Source organism: Gouania willdenowi, chromosome 14 (assembly GCF_900634775.1).
Source record: "Gouania willdenowi chromosome 14, fGouWil2.1, whole genome shotgun sequence".
Classification (NCBI taxonomy): Eukaryota; Metazoa; Chordata; class Actinopteri; order Blenniiformes; family Gobiesocidae; genus Gouania; species Gouania willdenowi.
In genome coordinates this window covers 35,790,067-35,801,490 of record NC_041057.1, presented here as the reverse complement: position 1 = coordinate 35,801,490, position 11,424 = coordinate 35,790,067, and the positions used below count along the sequence as shown (strand labels likewise).

Here is an 11,424-nt window from a genome sequence, read left to right as displayed (position 1 = left end):
GTAGTTTTTATTTAGAAATACTGTTAGATGATGTTTTCAGTCTTTGAATGGAGACAATCAGAGTATTGTCATTGATGAGGACACATCCAGGTCTCCAGCTGAGCCCGTTTAGGATCCACACTGAACAATGTCTCCATAGAGAGGCTGGTCCTACATTGTGTTATGATCTCACTGCGTCCTTAAGGCCTTGGCGTACACCGGCTCCAGGAAATGAAAAGGAAGCAGCATGAAGGAAGCCAGCAGAAAGACCAGAGAGGCCACGGCCAGGAGCACGTAGCGGCAGATGAACAAGGAGTCGACAATCTGCAGAGCAAAGGAACCATCTATCAGTCAGGAACCATCCATCAGTCAGGAACCATCCATCAGTCAGGAACTATCCATTAGTCAGGAACCATCCATTAGTCAGGAACTATCCATTAGTCAGGAACCATCCATTAGTCAGGAACCATCTATCAGTCAGGAACCATCCATCAGTCAGGAACCATCTATCAGTCAGGAACCATCCATTAGTCAGGAACCATCTATTAGTCAGGAACCATCTATCAGTCAGGAACCATCCATTAGTCAGGAACCATCCATTAGTCAGGAACCATCTATTAGTCAGGAACCATCTATCAGTCAGGAACCATCTATCAGTCAGGAACCATCCATTAGTCAGGAACCATCCATTAGTCAGGAACCATCTATCAGTCAGGAACCATCCATTAGTCAGGAACTAGTTCCAGGAACCAGGATTGAGACCCGTTTAGTGCATTTAGAAACCAAAGAGCTGCTGAGGTCTGCACCCCCTCTAGTGGCCACTAGATGTCAGTGGAGGACAGAGAGTAGTAGTGTGTGTAACACAGCCTCACTTCTGTCAGTCTGCCCCAGGGCAGCTGTGGCTACAATAGTAGCTTACCACCACTAAGTGTGGAGTAAAAGAATAATGCCTTTATTCTGTAAAGCGACTTTGAGTGTCTATGATAAAGCTCTATATAAAATCCAAAGAAATGCATTATTATTAATACCATCCATTTAGAGAGTAAAAATAACTGAAAACATGAACCATTGTGTAAATGAAAATCACAGTTTTCCTGTAATGATTGTAGTATTCTTTTTATGTTAAACTGTTGAAAAAACTCAAAATTCTTACAAAATACTTAAATTTTCTTCACGTTTTTACATAATGTTTCTCTTAATTAAAAAGAAATTGGTCACAAAAGTAAAGACATGTAAAGTGTAGATCCTGTTGGGACTGATATCTGTCATTTATTGTTTGGATATTGTTGGTTTCTTACATATTCTGTATTTTAAGTATAAGAAGAAGTGCAAACTAAAGCACAATAATGTTGAAATTACTTGTTTTTTCCACATGAAATCTGTGGCACTAGAGATCAAACAGCTCTTTATTTGGCCCCTGAACTAAAAAGAGTTTAACACCCCTGTGTGATCAAACTCCTGTTTATCATGAAGTCAGTGCTTTATCATCCGTAGTATTTGTGCTGATTTTAATGCTTTTACTGCTGATTTTAATATTCTTACTACTGATTTGAATATTCTTACTGCTGATTTTAATGTTCTTACTACTGATTTTAATGTTCTTACTGCTGATTTTAATGTTCTTACTGCTGATTTTAATGTTCTTACTACTGATTTTAATGTTCTTACTGCTGATTTTAATGTTCTTACTGCTGATTTTAATGTTCTTACTACTGATTTTAATGTTCTTACTGTTGATTTGAATATTCTTACTACTGATTTTAATGTTCTTACTGTTGATTTGAATATTCTTACTACTGATTTTAATGTTCTTACTGCTGATTTTAATGTTCTTACTGCTGATTTGAATATTCTTACTGCTGATTTTAATGTTCTTACTACTGATTTTAATGTTCTTACTACTGATTTTAATGTTCTTACTGCTGATTTGAATATTCTTACTACTGATTTTAATGTTCTTACTACTGATTTTAATGTTCTTACTGCTGATTTGAATATTCTTACTGCTGATTTTAATGTTTTTACTGCTGATTTGAATATTCTTACTGCTGATTTTAATGTTTTTACGGCTGATTTTAAATGTTTTTGCTGCCGATTTTAATGTTCTTACTACTGATTTTAATGTTCTTACTGCTGATTTTAATGTTTTTACGGCTGATTTTAAATGTTTTTGCTGCCGATTTTAATGTTCTTACTACTGATTTTAATGTTCTTACTGCTGATTTTAATGTTTTTACGGCTGATTTTAAATGTTTTTGCTGCCGATTTTAATGTTTTTATTATTGATTTTAATGTTTTTGATGCTGATTTTAATATTTTTTTTACTGCTGATTTTAATGTTTTTACTGCTGATTTTAAATGTTCTTACTGCTGATTTTAATGTTTTTATTATTGATTTTAATGTTTTTGATGCTGATTTTAATATTTTTTTTACTGCTGATTTTAATAATTTCTTTACTGCTGATTTTATTTTTAATTAGTCTTAGTTTAGTTATTGTCAGAACAACATAGTCGAGGAAAACTGTGATCAAAACATTTACAATGACATGTATCAATTGAAGATGAAACGCAATGAATGGATTGTTAATTTCTCATTCAGTCCAAACATAATGTGTGTGTATATATATATATATATATATATATGTATATATATATATATATATATATATATATATATATATTCCACCTAAACTAAATAAACCTGCAGCTTTAATCTAATCTGAATGACTCCACGTGATGAACAGACATATATTTGACTCATAAAGCTGTGATTGAATAAGAAGACTTTGTTGTTTTAACGTGTTCTCTCTCTGTGAACTCTTTATTTTGGGGCCCTGTGGTTCCTCATCCAGGATCAGCAGGAACACCAGCCACGAGGCTTCAATTAGAGCCGTTATAGCTGCGGTGCTGCAGGGATGCTGATGTTTCCTCTGTTAGTAGAGTCAGTTTGTCACAAAACCACTTAATCAACACAACGCTGACGGCACATGGCTGAGCATTAAAATGGAGATCAGGAGTCGCTCTCATTGCTCGCAGAATACAGATAATTGAAGATAATAATAAACCCAGTAGTGTGTGTGTGTGTGTGTGTGTGTGTGTGAGAGTGTAGCTGAGGTGGGGATGATCTATGTCATTTCTTATGGCTACATTTAACACATCTCACTTTTTAATTTCCCAATTATGCAGCAAGCAGGAGCTCAAAGTGTGGGCCATGTTTTATTAATGTACCACTGGGTGGGTGTGTGTGTGTGTGTGTGTGTGTGTGTGTGTGTGTGTGTCTGTGTGTGTGTGTGTGTGTGTGTGTGTGTGTGTGTGTGTGTGTGTGTGTGTGTGCGTGTGTGTGTGTGTGTGTGTGTGTATGTGCAGTGAACCACCTCTACTCTGGGACTGCTTTAATAGGCAGTATGATATAGGTTCAACATTTCCCTCTCGTTCTCACACTTATTCACACACACACACACACGCACGCGTGCACGCACACACAGACACATGCACACACACACACACACACACACACACACGCTCAGCTTGTGAAATAGAAGTTTTTAGTAACTCCAGATAAACCCAAAGTGATGGAGACTCTTTGATCGTTGTTTGGTCGTTATTGATTTGATACGGAAGCTGATGAGGGACAATATGAAGGACAAAATACATTTGGGAAAATCAAGAATGAAGTTGAAATGTCGAGAATAAAGTCAAAAAGAAAAGATTGAAGTACAAAAGACTAGTTTAAAGTCAAAATTTGAAGAAAAAAGTTGAAATATAATGACGAGGTAAAGTAAAAAAAGACAAGATTGAAGTCAAAATTTAAAGAATAAGCTTGAAATGTCAAAATTCCAAAAATGAACTCAAAATCCAATATGGTGATAAAAGTGATAAAAGTACAGAAGCTGACTAGGACCAATTCACCATATGACAACAAACAGCAGATCATGGCCATGTATCAATGAATGTGTTAAACTATACCTCAAAGTTGGGTTTAATAACAAACGAGCTAATGCTAACGAGCTAACGCTACATGTGCTGCTGCAGTAAACGCTGCCACCGTCTCCATAGAGTTTGCTTCTTGGCCTGTTATTATGATGATTATTATTATTAATAATCTGTTTCTAGGATGTTGCCAACAACGTAAACTTCATTAATAAACATAAAAGAAAATCTGATCTCAATTGATTGATTGACTTTTCCCTCTTCTCCAGAATATCAAAGTCTGTCATTCTGTCATTGATCAGATATTTTAAGGTAAATACTCAGAAACAAAAAGACAAATAACTGACATTTAAAAAGATGAAATTGTTTCAATGTTTTTTTTTAATTCTGCACACATTAAATAACGATATGATACATTCCCAGTTCATACACTGACCTTTGTATTTTCAGTTCATGTTCCAATCAAAATCATTTCTATCATCATTTTTAATTATTCAGTATATTTTTCTCTTATTGTGTGTGTTTTTGTTGTCGTTTTGTGAGTTGCTGTTGTATTGTTAATACTTTAATTTATTAATTTTCCTTTTTCTTTCTCTCTAGAACCCCCTGTAGTGCCATCGTGTACCCCCATATGAGCAACACTGTTTTAAGGCAAATAGTCACAAAAACAAAAAGACCAATGACTAATGTTTAGAAAGATTAAATTGTTTCAATGTTTTTTTAAGGCTGCACACATTAAATAACATACACTCCCCATTCATACACAAACACACACTGTACAGAGAGTCTATTGTTGCTAAATAAAGGGGGACAACTGTAGTCAGAGTCTTTTTCTGAAACAGGATTCACTTGATGTGGTTTGGAAGCCTTAGAGAGCATTTACCCCCCCCCCCCCCCCGAACACACACACACACACACACACACACACACACACACACACACACACACACACACACACACACACACACACACACACACACACACACACACACACACACACACACACACACACACACACACACACACACACACACACACACACACACACACACACACACACACAGTCTGCTATCTGCTTCCACAAAGGCTGTAAAACACAGGCTGTCCAGAACGTGGCTCAGCTCTGTGTGTGTGTGTGTGTGTGTGTGTGTGTGTGTGGTGGCAGCTTGCTTGGCAGATCTGGACGGCTTTTTGGCACGACCCTGAAGGCAACACGGGGGGGTGTTTGTTCTGTGTTGCTGTTGGACGTAGATAAAGAGGAGCGACAAGCACTCACACATAGAGGAGCAAACACTGAGACTATTTACAGGTACACTGTGCTGTTAGCATAGTTAGCATCTAAACAAGACACACTGCTCCTCTGTGCATACTTTAGTATGTACAGGCATCGCTATGATGCTGAACTCTGCATTATAATCACTGTGAACACGTACAGCTGATGTCCTGTGTACTACCAGCCTTTGTCATTAAATAAGTCTATTTAATATAGTCAAAGCACATATTTAAAACTCTATCTGTGTATCATCCAAAAGTAGTTCTAATAAGTAATTCTAAGTAATTCTGTCAGGGATTCACTCACACACAAATGTCTATGACCAAAAATGCTGCTAGAAATAACATTGGGTTTGTTGTATTTGACACGTTGCATTGTGGGATTTGGAGTCCCGTAGAACAGTGGTTCTCAAACTTTTTTGGCTCAAGTTCTCCTTTCTCTTACTTTTGAATCCAAGTCCCTCGTTTATGTGCGACGACATTTTACTCTAAAAACATCTATAGATCACAATGATAGAATGAATGAGTGATAACACACATTTTAAAGAATCTCATTTCGTAAATAAGAGAATGAATGAATTGAATCAATTCATGTTCTAATCAAGATCATTTCTATCATCATTTTGTGAGTTTTTGCTGTCATTTTTGTGTATTAAATTGTTGTTTGTCTGTTCTTTTGGTTATTCAGTATATTTTTCTCTTATTTAATTTGGTAATTGATAATTGCCAAATTTTTGTAAGAGTTGTTATTTTTCCTTTGTCCTAGAACTCCTCCTAGGCTATTAATACAGCACTAATGACACATATGTCATCTTATGGGTCAATGTCAAGGATGTGAAGTCAACCTTTTTTGGAGCAAAAATGACATGGTCAAGGTCAAGGTCACATCAAGTGTAAAAAAAAAAAACAACAATTTCCATATCTCTACGAATATGTATCGTACAAATTTGATGCTTACATTTATAAAAAAACTCATCTCAAGTGGAGTATTTTATTTTATTGGACCAAAGCTGTATGACCTACCAGTAAAAAGATCAGTACGGGTTAAAGTTCATATAAAAATATTTAAAAATTATTTTTTCCTATAACTTCGCCTCTGGTACGATTGAACAACATTTCCTTTCAATGTGTTTTGCATTATTACTTTCAATTTCATTAGTAAAAACAACAAACCTTGCGAATACAGGTCTTGCCTAGTTTTGTGTATTTTTGTAGTCATTTTTGTGTGTTGTTGGTATGATTTAAATGATTGTCTCTCAGTGTGTGTGTTTTTGGTGTTGGTTGGTTGTTTCTTATGTCGTTTTCTATGTTTCTCTCTTCTTTTTGAGTATTTTGTCGTGACCTTGTGTATTTTGGTCTCGGTTAGTGTGTTTTTGTTGTAGGTTTTTCTGTATTTTTGGTGTAATTTTGTGTATTTTGTAGTTGTTTGTGTGTTCTTTTTATTATTCAGTATATTTTTCTCTTATTTTGTGTGTTTTTGTTGTTGTTTTGTGAGTTGTTGATAATATTTGTTATGATTATAATTTTTCAACTCAAATTAAACATTATAAAACCCTATATTTTTTATGATTTGATTTGTTAATTTGCCCACTCGCTCTGAAGTACTCCCTGTAAGGGAGGGCGTACCCCCATTTGAGAAACACTGCTCCAGAAGAAAGCAAAGACAGCGTTGAAGTGGAAACGTTTCTTCAAAAAGTGATTTTACTTCATTCTTACTGTGATTTCAGTGATTCAGTTGAAGTTATTTTTGTTCTGGTTTGGTTACCGTGAAATGATGTCACTCCAATTGTGTCCAGGTTTTTGGGGTCACACTGGCATCAGTAGTGGATGAGAACAACAGCGTGTGCTTCAGCAGTTCTAAGTCTTTGATTTGTGTCTGTAACGTTTTCACCATCTTACATGGAATTCATTTGCTGAATGTTTTACACACATCTCTAGAACGTGCTCGAGCATCCCAGGATGGGAATTGGATTAGATATGATGTTAGTCAGTTTTAGGTGGTGATATTTGCTTTCTTCAGACACGTTACAAATAAACAATGACGACGACATCAATTTCAGTCACTGTCCTAGTTTGTGTTTTTTCATATGAGCTCTGAACATGATCGAGTGTTTGATTTGTATTAAGTGTTTTTAAATGCTGAAGCTTTCATTTCATTTTGTAAAAAAAATTAGCTAAAATGTACAAATATGGTATAGGAGGGAAAAAGGAAACAGTTTGTCCAAATGAATAAAATAAAATCAGATGTTTGTAATATCCGTTGTGGGGTACCCCAAGGATCAGTCCTTGGTCCTGTACTTTTCTTTTTCTCATGTATGTAAATGATATTGTGTCAGTGTCATATTTACTTCAGTGTATATTATTTGAAGATGATACTACCTTATTTTACTCTGGATAAAAAGATAAAAATCACGATTTGGAAGATGTAGAGAATGAAATTAGGAAGTTTTTAAAAAAGAAATTGTTTGATATTAAAAGGTTGTCCTTAAATATTAGTAAAGCTAAATTCATGATTTTTGGTCAAAAAGCAAAAGTTATAAAGCTTCTTTATCTATTGAAGGAAATAAAATAGAAAAAAACAATCAAGATGGTTAACTTTTAAGTTATCATGGAAATCACATATAGATTAAACACAATATATATATATATATATATATATATATATATATATATATATATATATATATATATATATATATATATATATATATATACTGTATATATATATAAAACTCACTGATTGTTCTGTATCTGACTGATTGTATTAAAGTGTGGGGCAGAGGCTGTAAATCAAACACAAACCACATTTTTCTTTTACAGAAACGAGAGCTGAGATTTATTAGTGGAAATGGAAAGGGGGAACAAACAAACCCTATATTTATACAGCATATTTCATAAAATTTGGTAAAATACAATATTTTAAAAACCATGAACAAAGCTCATTTAAAAATCTTATCTGCAAATTTGCAAAAAAAAAAAAAAACTCAAATTGAGAACAGTGACAAAAGAATTTCAACTTCTTCAAAAGTTTATACTTCTTTCTGCTCCTTTTTATTCATGTTTTTGTTTTTTTTTCAATGTGAAGGAGAAATAAATGTGTTTTAAAATGTCTTGAATGAAATAAAACAAAGTATTTAGATATTGTTATTTTGTATTAGATGTTTTTTAATCTCTTTGCAGATAAAAAAATAAGAAGAAGCATAAATTTTGGTCTAGTTTATGTGATGAATGGATGAATAAATGGTTTTCCGTCATAAAAATGAGTGTTTGTTGACTATCCAATCAGGAGTGAGCTCGTTAGGCCACTATTCATCTTTAAATGCAGACTCAGACTCATGTCTCAGGTACGCAGCATTATTATGTTCCATCCACTTATAAAAGCACAATGAGAAGTGATACCAGTGCAGTAAGAGTTCTATATTATCTTTGAACATAAAGGCAGACATTAACAAACAAAGTGCTCTGATTCTGTGTGAATAATAAAGCTGACCTGTGTCTCTTTAAAAGGCGTGGTCGTCTCTGGGCTCCTAGGAAACAGCAGCAGCACCAAGGTGACGGTGACAGCCAATAGGAAGAGAGGAATGACTCCTAACCTGAGGAAACACAACATGGGTTTGAAACACAAAATATTCAACAATCAATAAAACACCCTGAAAGATAACCTCAATAAATCAGAGTGGTTTTATATGAGACTTTAGACTCAGGCTGATAATTAGACTGATATACAATATTAATATTGAATCGGGTTAGGGATAGCTCTATTATATCATTCATCTTTAGCAAATAACAAAACAAATAATTAAAAATACTATAAAGTGAGGTGAGGCACATTATTACAGATGCACGATTATGGCCAAAATGATCATCAGGATTATCAATATTGTAATCACAAATATAATCATAATTATTATCATGTTAGGGAAACAAAATCTGTTTTTATTGCACTGCTTTTAAACAAACAATGTGTGTACAAATTTCAGTGCAAAATGAAGCTTTAAATAAGAATTATACTAAACATTTTTTTAATTAACCCAATAATTTAAACTGTACCAAAGGCTAATAATAATAAATAAATCCACTATTACAGAGTGCAGAGCCTGTCTTTTAAATGTAAATATCGCAGACAGTCAGATTTATTTAATCGTTTTTTACCAAAATCGTGATCAGGATTATAATTTGATTAATTGTGCAGCCCTAGGTGGTACAGAATAAAAATAAAACCTACTGCATGGCGCTTGACTTCAGTTTAGGGGTTGTTATTATTTGTTTGATCTTTTAGGGGTTTATTTATGTTAATATTCATTTTATTATAGCAAGCTGTTTTAACATTTAAAAACTAACTTTGAATATCTGGAATAAACATTGTAGATATCTATAATTTCATTCTGCCGAGTTGAAAACAACATTTTCGGAATTCCACAATTGAATTATTTCTATACATACATCATTCCATTTTGAGATATCTACATCATTTTGATTATAAGTGGACAATACGTCATTCATGTGTAATGTCTAATTATCTACAATGTCATTTCTGATATCAAAAATGTGAATTAGGGACATCTGCAAATGAATTATAGATATTAGTAATTCCAATTTAATATCTCTACTATGTCATTTTGATTAGTCATAATCATAATTCCATCTACAGACACATCTTGAATTCACATGATTTCCATAGAATTTGAGATATTTACATTTCGCTTTTCAGTATTTTATTTTAATTTTGACAAGAAGAAATAAATTACAATATGGATATCTGTAAATGGAATTACCTTCCGCTGCTGTGGGTTCGAATCCTGCTTTTGACATATAGATTTTTTCATTTTAACATATTTAACACGGCAAATTCCACCTTTAAAATTACATATACGAGAAAAATAAACATTTAGGGTGTTTCCTGGGCTCGGGCTAAAATAAAAGAGTAAAGTGGGGTAGCTAAAAATAAATATGAGCTAAAATAAAACTGACGGAATTTTAAGTCACGTGGTGCACGTATCCGTATCATTATCCGAGGCCTTAATTAATTGTAAATATCAATTAATAAATTATAAATATCTTGAAATATGGAAAGCTATGGTGAGCTGGAATTGGAGATTCCTTTCATTACATTTTGCCAAGTCCAAATGTAATTAAATACATCTTTAATTACAATTACTTAGTTTATAAATATTAAAACGATAAACATTTAGTTTATAAATGTTAAAATGTGTGTGTACTTACTTAGCAGCTCCGGAGGCTCTGATCAAGAACATTCCAAACACTAGAGCTGAGATCCAAACCAAAGCTATGATGAACACTCCGGTTCCGACCTCCAGGACCGTGTTGGCCATCACTGCCCGTCTTTAACACTCTATACTCGGTTATAATTAAGCTAGTTTATTCAGCCTGTAACACGGTGGCTAACGGTGGCTACATTAGCAACACCAGCACTGATGAAACACTGCTAAAGCCGTCCTTTGTTCACCGTGTACTCGTTTATACACGTTAATACTGTCCGTTATAATGTATCTGACGTCCAGCGGGTTGTAAACAAACCTCTCATCACAATATATCGTCAGAATTTAGCAGCAAAGTTGAGTATTCTTCATGGCGTCCTGCTCTTCCTGGTAACAGCAAGCTGGATTCTCATTGGATGAAACAAGGAAAGGAATGAGCCAATCAAACGAGACATTACTAGCATGTGCAGCGCTCCTAGTGGCAGCTCATTTAAAAAATAAAGCGTATTGAGCTCAGAAGTTCAATAGGAATCTATGGAACTTAGATCTAGAACAATTCATTTACCTTCATTTAAATTCAACACAAACTATTTTTCTCGAGTGGATGATGTTTTGAGTTTTATAGATGAAGTTTAGAGGAACTGAAGATATTTCTGTTTTGATAAAGATCACTTGTCAGTATTTACAGCTAAGATGCTAATTATAACAGCACTGCAAACATTTTTTTGTTTTTTTTATTATTAAAAATGCTATTATTTATACTGACTTGATTTCAGTATTATTAGTATAGAACACAGTGGAAACCAGATATTTACATAAACTATGTAAACAGATTTTTTTTTTCTCTCACTGTGTGACAAGAAATCAGAATAAACTTTTCCTGTTTTAGGTTAAGTAGGATTTTAAAAATTATTTGTATTTGCTAAATGTCAGAATATTGAAAGAAGGAATTGTTTACGCATTTAAAAAAAAAATAAAAATAATTCTACTTTTCTTCAAAAACTTCTGATTTTGCAAAATGTAA

The 11,424-nt window shown here is 33.7% G+C and overlaps 1 protein-coding gene across 1 annotated transcript; it reads right to left on the bottom strand.

Annotated features, from left to right (window-relative positions):
- tmem218 (transmembrane protein 218) lies at positions 1-10,784 on the bottom strand. Its single transcript, XM_028466179.1, has 3 exons — positions 10,405-10,784; positions 8,672-8,774; positions 1-303 (listed from the first exon to the last, which is right to left on the bottom strand). Exons 1-3 carry the CDS (start codon positions 10,512-10,514, stop codon positions 169-171), a joined length of 348 nt encoding a protein of 115 aa, XP_028321980.1. The 5' UTR covers positions 10,515-10,784; the 3' UTR covers positions 1-168.
- Positions 10,785-11,424: the final 640 nt, after the last annotated feature.